At 49.5% G+C, this 16673-nt stretch overlaps 2 protein-coding genes across 2 annotated transcripts in view; both read left to right on the top strand.

Moving 5' to 3' along the window:
* LOC139392880 (wnt inhibitory factor 1-like) overlaps positions 1–396 on the top strand; it is a 63262-nt gene extending 62866 nt beyond the window's left edge. The window contains exon 10 of the mRNA XM_071141198.1: positions 159–396. Within this exon, the coding sequence (XP_070997299.1) occupies positions 159–298 (140 nt within the window). The 3' untranslated portion in view covers positions 299–396. The remainder of the gene's footprint in view (positions 1–158) is intronic.
* The window catches only part of LOC139392874 (beta-2-microglobulin-like), a 613933-nt gene that overhangs the window by 506916 nt on the left and 90344 nt on the right, over positions 1–16673 (top strand). The window lies entirely within an intron of this gene.

Genomic DNA, 16673 nt, shown 5'->3' on the forward strand with positions numbered 1-16673 from the left:
TCTCTCTCTCCTCTCTCTACTTTCTCTCCCTCCCATTCTCTCTACTCACCCCCCTCTTTCCCTCCCTCCCTCCTTTTCTCTCTCTCTCTCTCTCTCTCTCTCTCTCTCTCTCTCTGTCTCGCTCTCTCTGTCTCTCTCTGTCTCTGTCTCTGTCTCAGGATACAGAGGAGGTGCCTCTAACACCCATCGTCTCTCATCAGGCCCTAAACACAAGCCTCAGCAGCACTCCTCCTCTGCCAAGGAGGTGAAAGACGCCCCCGATGCCGACATCCCAGCAGAGACCAATTACGTGGTATAAGAGCCGGGTCCAGACAACCACACCTGGGTTCAAGCACTATTCAACATCTTTCAGATACTTTCAGCATCTGCTCTAGTCCGGTTGGCGGCGCCTGATGGGTGCGGCCTGGTGGGAGGGGTTTGATGGGTTGGGTTTGATGGGTGGGGTCTGATGGGCGGGGCCTGATGGGTGCGGCCTGGTGGGCGGGGTTTGATGAGGGGGGTTTGATGGGCGGGGTTTGATGGGGGGGTTTGATGAGAGGGGTTTGATGGGCGGGGTTTGATGGGCGGGGTTTGATGGGGGGGTTTGATGAGAGGGGTCTGATGGGTGGATTTTGCGGTTTTAGGACTGTGCTACTGGTCTGTTAAGCCAGACAAACTCAATCAACAATATATTAAGCATGTTTAACTATTTAAAGTAGTTTGAACCCAGGTCTGCAGACCAGTCACCCAGCACCTCCTCTCCTCTGTGGTAGACTACTGATACCCATACGTGATGTTATACACCATTATTACCACACCTACCTATCCTCATCCCCTCCCACTACCTACCTATCCTCATCCCCTCCGACTACCTACCTATCCTCATGCCCTCCCACTACCTAGCTATCCTCATCCCCTCTCACTGACTAGCTATCCTCATCCCCTCCCACTGCCTACCTATCCTCATCCCCTCCCACTACCTAGCTATCCTCATCCCCTCCGACTACCTACCTATCCTCATCCCCTCCCACTACCTACCTATCCTCATCTCCTCCCACTACCTAGCTATCCTCATCCCCTCCCACTACCTACCTATCCTCATCCCCTCCCACTACCTACCTATCCTCATCCCTTCCCACTACCTACCTATCCTCATCCCCTCCCACTACCTACCTATCCTCATCCCCTCCCACTACCTAGCTATCCTCATCCCCTCCCACTACCTAGCTATCCTCATCCCCTCCCACTACCTACCTATCCTCATCCCCTCCCACTACCTACCTATCCTCATCCCCTCCCACTGCCTAGCTATCCTCATCCCCTCCCACTACCTAGCTATCCTCATCCCCTCCCACTACCTACCTATCCTCATCCCCTCCCACTACCTACCTATCCTCATCCCCTCCCACTGCCTACCTATCCTCATCCCCTCCCACTGCCTAGCTATCGTCATCCCCTCCGACAACCTACCTATCCTCATCCCCTCCGACTACATACCTATCCTCATCCCCTCTGACTACCTACCTATCCTCATCCCTTCCCACTACCTACCTATCCCCTCCCACTGCCTAGCTATCCTCATCCCCTCCCACTACCTACCTATCCTCATCCCCTCCCACTACCTACCTATCCTCATCCCCTCCCACTACCTACCTACCCTCATCCCCTCCCACTGCCTACCTATCCTCATCCCCTCCCACTACCTACCTACCCTCATCCCCTCCCACTACCTAGCTATCCTCATCCCCTCCCACCTTCTAGCTACCTATCCCCTCATCCCCTCCCACTACATACCTATCCTAGACCAATCTACATGGTCAGCTGCTCCTACACACACACACACACACACACACACACTCATCTCATTTTCTTACGCTCTTAGAAAGAGGATTCCTAAAGGGTTATCCGGCTCTGTGAACCATTTTCGGTTCCAGTTAAAACTCTTTTTGGTTACATGTAGTACCATTTCTACATGAAACCCAAAACGTCTCTGCTCGGAACCAAAAGGCATCTACCTAGAACCAACAAGGGTTCTTCAAAGGGTTCTCCTATGGGGACAGCCGAAGAACCCATGTTAGGTTCTTAGATAAGAGAGTAGGAATCCATTGGTCGTTGTTGTTTTGGTGTGTTTTTTTGTCGCTGTTCTCCTGTGTAATTCTTTCACTCGGTCATCCTACAACGCAACTAGCCTTCTTTCAGATATCTCTGAAGTCTTTAGTCTGCGGAGGGATTCTGGTGGCTGTTGTCAGTACAGTCACCAATGCTTCACAATGGCTCAGTCACCGTAACCCTGAACAGCCTATGTCACCATACCAGCAACACTATGTCACCATACCAGCAACACTATGTCACCATACCCGCCCAGCAACACTATATCACCACACCAGCAACACTATATCACCATACCAGCCCAGCAACACTATATCACCATACCAGCAACACTATGTCACCATACCAGCAACACTGTCACCATACCAGCAACACTATATCACCATACCAGCAACACTATATCACCATACCAGCAACACTATATCACCATACCAGCAACACTATATCACCATACCAGCCCAGCAACACTCTTCCTGAAAGAAAGAAAGCCAAAGAAAACAATAAGAAATACAAACCTCAACTATAAATGTATTAATATATAGAAGAATCTCTACTGTCTTCAGTTGAAACTGTAATCTCTACCCCCTGACTTGATCTCCGGTGTAAATCAGATTAATCAGATTGTAATTCAGATTAAATACACTTTTTTTTTTTTGTGAACCACTTTTTCGTTGAGTATTTATCTAGTCGTTTTTATTTTAGATGACATAATTAAGTAGTATTAAACAACAAGTACATTTATCTTTAAAAAAAAAAACTTGACTATTTAGTGTTTTTAATATTTAGTTTATAACATGATGACACTACATGAGCTGTCTAATATATCGTAACAAAACCTTTAAAGTAATCCAAAACGTTTTTGTTGTTGTTGTTGTTGATTATTTCTGCGTGTAATGTAATGTAATGTATTATTTAAATAAACAGTTTGTAAATGCTACGTTTGGTTTCATGATTGTGATTTTACTTGTCGAGGTCTTTACCTGGTTATATTACGCTCCAGATGGATAGCCTTACTAGCATGCTACGCTCCAGATGGATAGCCTTACTAGCATGCTACGCTCCAGATGGATAGCCTTACTAGCATGCTAGCCAAAGGCGAGTACTTTTTATGACCGGGATAGTAGAACAGGGATAGTAGAATGGGGAGAGTAGAACCGGGATAGTAGAATGGAGATAGTAGAATCGGGATAGTAGAACCCGGATAGTAGAACCGGGATAGTAGAATCGTGATAGTAGAACCCGGATAGTAGTACCAGGCGAGCAGAACCGGGATAGTAGAACCGGGATAGTAGAACTGGGATAGTAGAACCGGGATAGTAGAATGGGGATAGTAGAACCGGGATAGTAGAATTGGGATAGTAGAACCGGGATAGTAGAACCGGAATTATAGAACCGGGTTTGTAGATTCGGGATAGAAGAACCGGAATAGTAGAACCGGGATAGTAGAATCGGGATAGAAGAACCGGAATAGTAGAACCGGGATAGTAGAAAATGTGCCAGACTAGCCCGCCAGGCCAGTGACATTACTTTTCAAGAATCAGATGGCACAGATGTTGGACCCGAACCACATCTTACTCAGGCTAGTAAACTGAAGTCTACTAGTCTGGCTGGCCAAAACCCCTGGTTACGCTATACACGACTACAGACAAACTAACTATACAAGACTCTAGACAGACTGTAACTATACACGACTACAGACAGACTGTAACTATACAAGACTCCAGACAGACTGTAACTATACACGACTACAGACAAACTAACTATACAAGACTCTAGACAGACTAACTATACACGACTACAGACAGACTTTAACTATACAAGACTACAGACAGACTTTAACTATACAAGACTCTAGACAGACTAACTATACACGACTACAGACAGACTTTAACTATACAAGACTACAGACAGAGAGCAAGACAAAAGAGCTTATTGTGGACTACAGGAAAAGGAGGGCCGAGCACGCCCCCACTCTCATCGACAGGGCTGTAGTGGAGCAGGTTGAGAGCTTCAAGTTCCTTGGTGTCCACATCACCAACAAACTAACATGGTCCAAACACACCAAGACAGATGTGAAGAGGGCACGACTGAACCTATTCTCCCTCAGGAAACTAAAAAGATTTGGCATGGGTCCTCAGATCCTCAAAAAATTCCACAGCTGCACCATCGAGGTTTTATCACCGCCTGGTATGGAAACTGCTCGGCATCTGACCGCAAGGCACTACATAGGGTACTGCATACGGTCCAGTACATCACTGGGGCCAAGCTTCCTGCCATCCAGGACCTCTATACCAGGCGGTGTCAGAGGAAGGCCTACAAATTGTCCAAGACTCCAGCCACCCAAGTCATAGACTGTTCTCACTGCTATCGCACGGCAAGCAGTACCGGAGCGCCAAGTCTAGGTCCAAGAGGCTTCTAAACAGCTGTCGAAAGCATTCCACAGGGATGCTGGTCCCATGTTGGCTCCAATGCTTCCACAGGGATGCTGTCCCATGTTGGCTCCAATGCTTCCACAGGGATGCTGGTCTATGTTGACTCCAATGCTTCCACAGGGATGCTGGTCTATGTTGGCTCCAATGCTTCCCACAGTTGTGTCAAGTTGGCTGGATGTCCTTTGGGTGGTTGCCAATCTTGATACACACAGGAAACTGTTGAGTGTGAAAAAACCCAGCAGCTTTGCATTTCTTGACACAAACCGGTGTGCCTGGCACCTACTACCACACCCCTCTGAATGGCACACATACACAATCCATGTCTCAATTGTCTCTGAAGGATTAGCCCCTTTTTTTCAATTTTGACCTAAAACAGCAGTGCCCTATGGTCCCTGGTCAACAGCAGTGCCCTATGGTCCCTGGTCAACAGCAGTGCCCTATAGTCCCTGGTCAACAGCAGTGCCCTATGGTCCCTGGTCAACAGCACTGCCCTATGGTCCCTGGTCAACAGCAGTGCCCTATAGTCCCTGGTCAACAGTAGTGCCCTATAGTCCCTGGTCAACAGCAGTGCCCTATAGTCTCTGGTCAACAGCAGTGTATAAGGTTCCATTAATGATACAACCAGTGTGTTCTCCTGCCCTCCTGGTCTGTGTCTGGGCAAGGTGTGACATCATAGTTCCTGGTCAACAGCAGTGCCCTATTGGTCCCTGGTCAACAGCAGTACCCTATTGGTCCCTGGTCAACAGCAGTGCCCTATGAGAGAGCAGGATTAGAGAAGATTATTATAATTTAAATCCCTGTTTGACCACATTTACAGCATAGCAACCCTCTAACAAACACTTAATACATAGCCTAATGAATAAATGGGTTTTACATCATGTGTTGCTAGCCTCATGTTTGTAACATTACCACCATGTACACCACTGCTGGCTTGCTTCTGAAGCTGAGCAGGGTTGGTCCTGGTCGGTCCCTGGATGGGAGACTAGATCCTGCTGGCTTGCTTCTGAAGCTGAGCAGGGTTGGTCCTGGTTGGTCCCTGGATGGGAGACTAGATGCTGCTGGAAGTGGTGTTGGAGGGCCAGTAGAAGGCACTCTTTCCTCTCGTCTTAAAAATATCCCAATGCCCCAGGGCAGTGATTGGGGACACTGCCCTGTGTAGGGTGCCGTCTTTCGGATGGGGTGTTAACCCTGGTGTCCTGGCTGAATTCCCAATCTGGCCCTCATACCATCATGGTCACCTAATAATCCCCAGTTTACTATTGGCTCATTCATCCCCCTCCTCTCCCCTGTAACTATTCCCCAGGTCGTTGCTGTAAATGAGAATGTGTTCTCAGTCAACTTACCTGGTAAAACAATGGTAACATTTTAAAAAAGAGATGAGAGAGTGAGGTGGTGAGGTGAGGAGCTCACATTTGCTGCTACTTCTGGTGAAAGGGACTGTGTGTGTGTGTGTGTGTGTGTGTGTGTGACTGCGGTGTGTCCTGTCCCTGTCACCCATCAGAACTAAGGCTTTTGATATGTCCCAACCAAGCTGGCATGTCCACAGCACCCTGACACACACACACACACACACAAACACACACACACACACACACACACACACACACACATTATTAAAAAGGTAAACATTTCACTGTAAGGTCTACCTACACCTGTTGTATTCTGCGCACGCCAGACCAGACCATAATATGAATTATATTTGTTTTGATCTGTATTGAACTATGAACCCTGGCTGGTGGCAGCTAGCCTAGCGGTTAGCCTAGCGGTTAGCCTAGCGGTTAGCCTAGCGGTTCAGGGTGTTGGGTCAGTAACCGAAAGGTTGCTGGTTTGAATCACAGAGCTGATTAAGTGAATCTGTTGACGTGCCCTTGAGCAAGGTACTTAACCCTAATGGCTCCTGTAAGTGTCTCTGGAAGAAAGCAGGCATGGTGAGGTGAAGTGTGTGAAGCCAGACTGTGATCTCTGATTGTTACAGCAATTCACCCCAGTTTGACTCCAGGGTTAAACACTCAACAGTGCCACACACACTCGCACGCACACACACACACTCTAACCTATTTATCTAAAGGACAGTATTTCCATAATTTAGTGGTTTGGTGGGTTCTTTAGATCTTTATGAACAAAACAGTCATTAGCAGCCATTTTAACTCATCGCCATGGTAACAGAGACCCAGCTTGTTTTAGTCTGTCTGTCTGTCTGTCTGTCTGTCTGTCTGTCTAGTACTCAGAACACTGTTGTTCAGGCTGTAGTGGTTGTAGAAGGGGAGAGGAGCAGGGCTCTGTCCCTAAAGGCTCCCTACTCCCCATGGGCCCTGGTTCAAAGTAGTGCACTACATAGGGAATAGGGTACTATTTCAGACGCAACCCAGGAGTAATTCAGCATTAAAACAACACGTTTTTATCCCTTTTGTAAATCTAAGGGAGGTTGGCGAGGGGCTGGGGCGAGCGTGACCCTAACCTGGGTTTAACTACTATTTGAAATAATTAAAAATAATTGAGCTGTGTTTGATAGAGCTTGTCTGGTGCAAAGGAACCAATAGAGAATTGACAACCCTAGCAACCCACCTGGCACTCCAGGCAGACGAGAGCAAACGCTGAAAGTATTTGAAAGATTTTAAATAGTATCTGAACCCAGGTCTGAGGGGATTGTAAATAGTATCTGAACCCAGGTCTGAGGGGATTTTAAATAGTATCTGAACCCAGGTCTGAGGGGATTTTAAATAGTATCTGAACCCAGGTCTGAGGGGATTGTAAATAGTATCTGAACCCAGGTCTGAGGGGATTTTAAATAGTATCTGAACCCAGGTCTGAGGGGATTGTAAATAGTATCTGAACCCAGGTCTGAGGGGATTTTAAATAGTATCTGAACCCAGGTCTGAGGGGATTTTAAATAGTATCTGAACCCAGGTCTGAGGGGATTTTAAATAGTATCTGAACCCAGGTCTCAGGGGATTGTAAATAGTATCTGAACCCAGGTCTGAGGGGATTGTAAATAGTATCTGAACCCAGGTCTGAGGGGATTGTAAATAGTATCTGAACCCAGGTCTGAGGGGATTTTAAATAGTATCTGAACCCAGGTCTGAGGGGATTTTAAATAGTATCTGAACCCAGGTCTGAGGGGATTTTAAATAGTATCTGAACCCAGGTCTAAGGGGATTGTAAATAGTATCTGAACCCAGGTCTGAGGGGATTGTAAATGGTATTTGATCCCATGTCTGTGAGCCGGTAAAGTACCAGCCTAGTAAATCCCTGTCTATGCCAACAAAGGCCTGTGGGCTCACTGTGCCCAGTCTGGACAGATCACACTGTTACATCAGAGAGCATAAACACACACACACACACACACACACACACACACACACACACACACACACACACACACACACACACACACACACACACTATTAAAGAGGTCTAGACACCAGACCAGACCATAATATGGTAAGTATTTGCTTGGTTTTGAACTGTACTAAACACACATAGAGGCCAAAGCTGTAGAGGATGGAGCTGTAGAGGATGGAGTTGTAGAGGATGGAGCTATAGAGGATGGAGTTGTAGAGGATGGAGCTGTAGAGGATGGAGTTGTAGAGGATGGAGTTGTAGAGGATGGAGCTGTAGAGGATGGAGATGTAGAGGATGGAGTTGTAGAGGATGGAGTTGTAGAGGATGGAGCTGTAGAGGATGGAGATGTAGAGGATGGAGTTGTAGGGGATGGAGTTGTAGAGGATGGAGCTGTAGAGGATGGAGATGTAGAGGATGGAGCTGTAGAGGATGGAGTTGTAGAGGATGGAGCTGTAGAGGATGGAGTTGTAGAGGATGGAGATGTAGAGGATGGAGTTGTAGGGGATGGAGCTGTAGAGGATGGAGCTGTAGAGGATGGAGCTGTAGAGGATGGAGTTGTAGAGGATGGAGTTGTAGAGGATGGAGCTGTAGAGGATGGAGTTGTAGAGGATGGAGATGTAGAGGATGGAGTTGTAGGGGATGGAGCTGTAGAGGATGGAGTTGTAGATGATGGAGCTGTAGAGGATGGAGTTGTAGAGGATGGAGATGTAGAGGATGGAGTTGTAGGGGATGGAGTTGTAGAGGATGGAGTTGTAGAGGATGGAGCTGTAGAGGATGGAGCTGTAGAGTATGGAGTTGTAGAGGATGGAGTTGTAGAGGATGGAGCTGTAGCGGAAGGAACTGCAGAGGATGGAGCTGTAGAGGATGGAGCTGTAGTGGATGGAGTTGTAGTGGATGGAGCTGTAGAGGATGGAGTTGTAGAGGATGGAGTTGTAGAAGATGGAGTTGTAGAAGATGGAGTTGTAGAGGGTGGAGTTGTAGAGGATGGAGTTGTAGAGGATGGAGTTGTAGAGGGTGGAGCTGTAGTGGATGGAGCTGTAGAGGATGGAGCTGTAGAGGATGGAGCTGTAGAGACCAGAGCTGTAGTGGATGGAGCTATAGAGGATGGAGCTGTAGAGACCAGAGCTGTAGTGGATGGAGCTGTAGAGGATGGAGCTGTAGAGGGTGGAGTTGTGGAGGATGGAGCTACAGAGGATGGAGCTGTAGAGACCAGAGCTGTAGAGGATGGAGCTGTAGAGGATGGAGCTGTAGAGACCAGAGCTGTAGTGGATGGAGCTGTAGAGGATGGAGCTGTCGAGGGTGGAGTTGTAGAGGATGGAGCTGTAGAGACCAGAGCTGTAGTGGATGGAGCTATAGAGGATGGAGCTGTAGAGACCAGAGCTGTAGTGGATGGAGCTGTAGAGGATGGAGCTGTAGAGGGTGGAGTTGTGGAGGATGGAGCTACAGAGGATGGAGCTGTAGAGACCAGAGCTGTAGAGGATGGAGCTGTAGAGGATGGAGCTGTAGAGACCAGAGCTGTAGTGGATGGAGCTGTAGAGGATGGAGCTGTCGAGGGTGGAGTTGTAGAGGATGGAGCTACAGAGGATGGAGCTGTAGAGGGTGGAGTTGTAGAGGATGGAGCTGCAGAGGATGGAGTTGTAGAGGATGGAGTTGTAGAGGGTGGAGTTGTAGAGGATGGAGTTGTAGAGGATGGAGTTGTAGAGGGTGGAGTTGTAGAGGATGGAGCTGCAGAGGATGGAGCTGTAGTGGATGGAGCTGTAGTGGATGGAGCTGTAGGGGAAGGAGCTGTAGAGGAAGGAGCTGTAGGGGATGGAGCTGTAGTGGATGGAGTTGTAGAGGATGGAGCTGTAGAGGATGGAGATGTAGAGGATGGAGTTGTAGGGGATGGAGTTGTAGAGGATGGAGCTGTAGAGGATGGAGCTGTAGAGGATGGAGTTGTAGAGGATGGAGTTGTAGAGGATGGAGCTGTAGAGGATGGAGTTGTAGAGGATGGAGCTGTAGAGGATGGAGTTGTAGAGGATGGAGTTGTAGAGGATGGAGCTGTAGAGGATGGAGATGTAGAGGATGGAGTTGTAGAGGATGGAGTTGTAGAGGATGGAGCTGTAGAGGATGGAGATGTAGAGGATGGAGTTGTAGGGGATGGAGTTGTAGAGGATGGAGCTGTAGAGGATGGAGCTGTAGAGGATGGAGTTGTAGAGGATGGAGTTGTAGAGGATGGAGCTGTAGAGGATGGAGTTGTAGAGGATGGAGATGTAGAGGATGGAGTTGTAGGGGATGGAGCTGTAGAGGATGGAGCTGTAGAGGATGGAGTTGTAGAGGATGGAGTTGTAGAGGATGGAGCTGTAGAGGATGGAGTTGTAGAGGATGGAGATGTAGAGGATGGAGTTGTAGGGGATGGAGCTGTAGAGGATGGAGTTGTAGATGATGGAGCTGTAGAGGATGGAGTTGTAGAGGATGGAGATGTAGAGGATGGAGTTGTAGGGGATGGAGCTGTAGAGGATGGAGTTGTAGATGATGGAGCTGTAGAGGATGGAGCTGTAGAGTATGGAGTTGTAGAGGATGGAGTTGTAGAGGATGGAGCTGTAGCGGAAGGAACTGCAGAGGATGGAGCTGTAGAGGATGGAGCTGTAGTGGATGGAGTTGTAGTGGATGGAGCTGTAGAGGATGGAGTTGTAGAGGATGGAGTTGTAGAAGATGGAGTTGTAGAAGATGGAGTTGTAGAGGGTGGAGTTGTAGAAGATGGAGTTGTAGAGGATGGAGTTGTAGAGGGTGGAGTTGTAGAGGATGGAGTTGTAGAGGATGGAGTTGTAGAGGATGGAGCTGTAGAGGATGGAGCTGTAGTGGATGGAGCTGTAGTGGATGGAGCTGTAGTGGATGGAGCTGTAGTGGATGGAGCTGTAGAGGATGGAGCTGTAGAGGATGGAGCTGTAGAGACCAGAGCTGTAGTGGATGGAGCTATAGAGGATGGAGCTGTAGAGACCAGAGCTATAGTGGATGGAGCTGTAGAGGATGGAGCTGTAGAGGGTGGAGTTGTGGAGGATGGAGCTACAGAGGATGGAGCTGTAGAGACCAGAGCTGTAGAGGATGGAGCTGTAGAGGATGGAGCTGTAGAGACCAGAGCTGTAGTGGATGGAGCTGTAGAGGATGGAGCTGTAGAGGGTGGAGTTGTAGAGGATGGAGCTACAGAGGATGGAGCTGTAGAGGGTGGAGTTGTAGAGGATGGAGCTGCAGAGGATGGAGTTGTAGAGGATGGAGTTGTAGAGGGTGGAGTTGTAGAGGATGGAGTTGTAGAGGATGGAGTTGTAGAGGGTGGAGTTGTAGAGGATGGAGCTGCAGAGGATGGAGCTGTAGTGGATGGAGCTGTAGTGGATGGAGCTGTAGGGGAAGGAGCTGTAGAGGAAGGAGCTGTAGGGGATGGAGCTGTAGTGGATGGAGTTGTAGAGGATGGAGCTGTAGTGGATAGAGCTGTAGAGGATGGAGCTGTAGAGACCAGAGCTGTAGTGGATGGAGCTGTAGAGACAAGAGCTGTAGTGGATGGAGCTGTAGAGGGCGGAGCTGTAGAGACCAGAGCTGTAGTGGATGGAGCTGTAGGGGATGGAGCTGTAGTGGATGGAGCTGTAGAGGATGGAGCTGTAGAGACCAGAGCTGTAGAGGATGGAGCTGTAGGGGATGGAGCTGTAGTGAATGGAGCTGTAGAGGATGGAGCTGTAGAGGATGGAGCTGTAGTGGATGGAGCTGTAGTGGATGGAGCTGTAGTGGATGGAGCTGTAGTGGATGGAGCTGTAGAGGATGGAGCTGTAGAGGATGGAGCTGTAGAGACCAGAGCTGTAGTGGATGGAGCTATAGAGGATGGAGCTGTAGAGACCGGAGCTGTAGTGGATGGAGCTGTAGAGGATGGAGCTGTAGAGGGTGGAGTTGTGGAGGATGGAGCTACAGAGGATGGAGCTGTAGAGACCAGAGCTGTAGAGGATGGAGCTGTAGAGGATGGAGCTGTAGAGACCAGAGCTGTAGTGGATGGAGCTGTAGAGGATGGAGCTGTAGAGGGTGGAGTTGTAGAGGATGGAGCTACAGAGGATGGAGCTGTAGAGGGTGGAGTTGTAGAGGATGGAGCTGCAGAGGATGGAGTTGTAGAGGATGGAGTTGTAGAGGGTGGAGTTGTAGAGGATGGAGTTGTAGAGGATGGAGCTGTAGAGGATGGAGCTGTAGAGGATGGAGTTGTAGAGGATGGAGTTGTAGAGGATGGAGCTGTAGAGGAGGGAGTTGTAGAGGATGGAGATGTAGAGGATGGAGTTGTAGGGGATGGAGCTGTAGAGGATGGAGCTGTAGAGGATGGAGTTGTAGAGGATGGAGTTGTAGAGGATGGAGCTGTAGAGGATGGAGTTGTAGAGGATGGAGATGTAGAGGATGGAGTTGTAGGGGATGGAGCTGTAGAGGATGGAGTTGTAGATGATGGAGCTGTAGAGGATGGAGTTGTAGAGGATGGAGATGTAGAGGATGGAGTTGTAGGGGATGGAGTTGTAGAGGATGGAGTTGTAGAGGATGGAGCTGTAGAGGATGGAGCTGTAGAGTATGGAGTTGTAGAGTATGGAGTTGTAGAGGATGGAGCTGTAGCGGAAGGAACTGCAGAGGATGGAGCTGTAGAGGATGGAGCTGTAGTGGATGGAGTTGTAGTGGATGGAGCTGTAGAGGATGGAGTTGTAGAGGATGGAGTTGTAGAAGATGGAGTTGTAGAAGATGGAGTTGTAGAGGGTGGAGTTGTAGAAGATGGAGTTGTAGAGGATGGAGTTGTAGAGGGTGGAGTTGTAGAGGATGGAGTTGTAGAGGATGGAGTTGTAGAGGATGGAGCTGTAGAGGATGGAGCTGTAGTGGATGGAGCTGTAGTGGATGGAGCTGTAGTGGATGGAGCTGTAGTGGATGGAGCTGTAGAGGATGGAGCTGTAGAGGATGGAGCTGTAGAGACCAGAGCTGTAGTGGATGGAGCTATAGAGGATGGAGCTGTAGAGACCAGAGCTGTAGTGGATGGAGCTGTAGAGGATGGAGCTGTAGAGGGTGGAGTTGTGGAGGATGGAGCTACAGAGGATGGAGCTGTAGAGACCAGAGCTGTAGAGGATGGAGCTGTAGAGGATGGAGCTGTAGAGACCAGAGCTGTAGTGGATGGAGCTGTAGAGGATGGAGCTGTAGAGGGTGGAGTTGTAGAGGATGGAGCTACAGAGGATGGAGCTGTAGAGGGTGGAGTTGTAGAGGATGGAGCTGCAGAGGATGGAGTTGTAGAGGATGGAGTTGTAGAGGGTGGAGTTGTAGAGGATGGAGTTGTAGAGGATGGAGTTGTAGAGGGTGGAGTTGTAGAGGATGGAGCTGCAGAGGATGGAGCTGTAGTGGATGGAGCTGTAGTGGATGGAGCTGTAGGGGAAGGAGCTGTAGAGGAAGGAGCTGTAGGGGATGGAGCTGTAGTGGATGGAGCTGTAGAGGATGGAGCTGTAGTGGATAGAGCTGTAGAGGATGGAGCTGTAGAGACCAGAGCTGTAGTGGATGGAGCTGTAGAGACAAGAGCTGTAGTGGATGGAGCTGTAGAGGGCGGAGCTGTAGAGACCAGAGCTGTAGTGGATGGAGCTGTAGGGGATGGAGCTGTAGTGGATGGAGCTGTAGAGGATGGAGCTGTAGAGACCAGAGCTGTAGAGGATGGAGCTGTAGGGGATGGAGCTGTAGTGAATGGAGCTGTAGAGGATGGAGCTGTAGAGACCAGAGCTGTAGAGGATGGAGCTGTAGAGGATGGAGCTGTAGAGACCAGAGCTGTAGAGGATGGAGCTGTAGAGGATGGAGCTGTAGAGGATGGAGCTGTAGAGACCAGAGCTGTAGAGGATGGAGCTGTAGAGGATGGAGCTGTAGAGACCAGAGCTGTAGAGGATGAAGCTGTAGAGGATGGAGCTGTAGAGGATGGAGCTTTAGAGGATGGAGCTGTAGAGGATGGAGCTGTAGAGACCAGAGCTGTAGAGGATGGAGCTGTAGGGGATGGAGCTGTAGTGGATGGAGCTGTAGAGGATGGAGCTGTAGTGGATGGAGCTGTAGAGGATGGAGCTGTAGAGGATGGAGCTGTAGTGGATGGAGCTGTAGAGGATGGAGCTGTAGAGGGTGGAGTTGTAGAGGATGGAGCTACAGAGGATGGAGCTGTAGAGGGTGGAGTTGTAGAGGATGGAGCTGCAGAGGATGGAGTTGTAGAGGATGGAGTTGTAGAGGGTGGAGTTGTAGAGGATGGAGTTGTAGAGGATGGAGTTGTAGAGGGTGGAGTTGTAGAGGATGGAGCTGTAGAGGATGGAGCTGTAGAGACCAGAGCTGTAGTGGATGGAGCTGTAGAGACAAGAGCTGTAGTGGATGGAGCTGTAGAGGGCGGAGCTGTAGAGACCAGAGCTGTAGTGGATGGAGCTGTAGGGGATGGAGCTGTAGTGGATGGAGCTGTAGAGGATGGAGCTGTAGAGACCAGAGCTGTAGAGGATGGAGCTGTAGGGGATGGAGCTGTAGTGAATGGAGCTGTAGAGGATGGAGCTGTAGAGGATGGAGCTGTAGTGGATGGAGCTGTAGTGGATGGAGCTGTAGTGGATGGAGCTGTAGAGGATGGAGCTGTAGAGACCAGAGCTTTAGTGGATGGAGCTATAGAGGATGGAGCTGTAGAGACCAGAGCTGTAGTGGATGGAGCTGTAGAGGATGGAGCTGTAGAGGGTGGAGTTGTGGAGGATGGAGCTACAGAGGATGGAGCTGTAGAGACCAGAGCTGTAGAGGATGGAGCTGTAGAGGATGGAGCTGTAGAGACCAGAGCTGTAGTGGATGGAGCTGTAGAGGATGGAGCTGTAGAGGGTGGAGTTGTAGAGGATGGAGCTACAGAGGATGGAGCTGTAGAGGGTGGAGTTGTAGAGGATGGAGCTGCAGAGGATGGAGTTGTAGAGGATGGAGTTGTAGAGGGTGGAGTTGTAGAGGATGGAGTTGTAGAGGATGGAGCTGTAGAGGATGGAGCTGTAGAGGATGGAGTTGTAGAGGATGGAGTTGTAGAGGATGGAGCTGTAGAGGATGGAGTTGTAGAGGATGGAGATGTAGAGGATGGAGTTGTAGGGGATGGAGCTGTAGAGGATGGAGCTGTAGAGGATGGAGTTGTAGAGGATGGAGTTGTAGAGGATGGAGCTGTAGAGGATGGAGTTGTAGAGGATGGAGATGTAGAGGATGGAGTTGTAGGGGATGGAGATGTAGAGGATGGAGTTGTAGATGATGGAGCTGTAGAGGATGGAGTTGTAGAGGATGGAGATGTAGAGGATGGAGTTGTAGGGGATGGAGTTGTAGAGGATGGAGTTGTAGAGGATGGAGCTGTAGAGGATGGAGCTGTAGAGTATGGAGTTGTAGAGGATGGAGTTGTAGAGGATGGAGCTGTAGCGGAAGGAACTGCAGAGGATGGAGCTGTAGAGGATGGAGCTGTAGTGGATGGAGTTGTAGTGGATGGAGCTGTAGAGGATGGAGTTGTAGAGGATGGAGTTGTAGAAGATGGAGTTGTAGAGGGTGGAGTTGTAGAAGATGGAGTTGTAGAGGATGGAGTTGTAGAAGATGGAGTTGTAGAGGATGGAGTTGTAGAGGATGGAGTTGTAGAGGATGGAGTTGTAGAGGATGGAGCTGTAGAGGATGGAGCTGTAGTGGATGGAGCTGTAGTGGATGGAGATGTAGTGGATGGAGCTGTAGTGGATGGAGCTGTAGAGGATGGAGCTGTAGAGGATGGAGCTGTAGAGACCAGAGCTGTAGTGGATGGAGCTATAGAGGATGGAGCTGTAGAGACCAGAGCTGTAGTGGATGGAGCTGTAGAGGATGGAGCTGTAGAGGGTGGAGTTGTGGAGGATGGAGCTACAGAGGATGGAGCTGTAGAGACCAGAGCTGTAGAGGATGGAGCTGTAGAGGATGGAGCTGTAGAGACCAGAGCTGTAGTGGATGGAGCTGTAGAGGATGGAGCTGTAGAGGGTGGAGTTGTAGAGGATGGAGCTACAGAGGATGGAGCTGTAGAGGGTGGAGTTGTAGAGGATGGAGCTGCAGAGGATGGAGTTGTAGAGGATGGAGTTGTAGAGGATGGAGCTGTAGAGGATGGAGCTGTAGAGGATGGAGTTGCAGAGGATGGAGTTGTAGAGGATGGAGCTGTAGAGGATGGAGTTGTAGAGGATGGAGATGTAGAGGATGGAGTTGTAGGGGATGGAGCTGTAGAGGATGGAGCTGTAGAGGATGGAGTTGTAGAGGATGGAGTTGTAGAGGATGGAGCTGTAGAGGATGGAGTTGTAGAGGATGGAGATGTAGAGGATGGAGTTGTAGGGGATGGAGCTGTAGAGGATGGAGTTGTAGATGATGGAGCTGTAGAGGATGGAGTTGTAGAGGATGGAGATGTAGAGGATGGAGCTGTAGTGGATGGAGCTGTAGAGACCAGAGCTGTAGAGGATGGAGCTGTAGAGACCAGAGCTGTAGAGGATGAAGCTGTAGAGGATGAAGCTGTAGAGGATGGAGCTGTAGTGGATGGAGCTGTAGAGACCAGAGCTGTAGAGGATGGAGCTGTAGGGGATGGAGCTGTAGAGACCAGAGCTGTAGTGGATGGAGCTGTAGGGGATGGAGCTGTAGTGGATGGAGCTGTAGAGACCGGAGCTGTAGAGACCAGAGCTGTAGAGGATGGAGCTGTAGGGGATGGAGCTGTAGAGACCAGATCTGTAGAGGATGGAGCTGTAGGGGATGGAGCTGTAGTGGATGGAGCTGTATAGACCGGAGCTGTAGAGGATGGAGCTGTAGAGGATGGAGCTGTAG

This window comes from Oncorhynchus clarkii, chromosome 33 (assembly GCF_045791955.1).
Source record: "Oncorhynchus clarkii lewisi isolate Uvic-CL-2024 chromosome 33, UVic_Ocla_1.0, whole genome shotgun sequence".
NCBI lineage: Eukaryota > Metazoa > Chordata > Actinopteri > Salmoniformes > Salmonidae > Oncorhynchus > Oncorhynchus clarkii.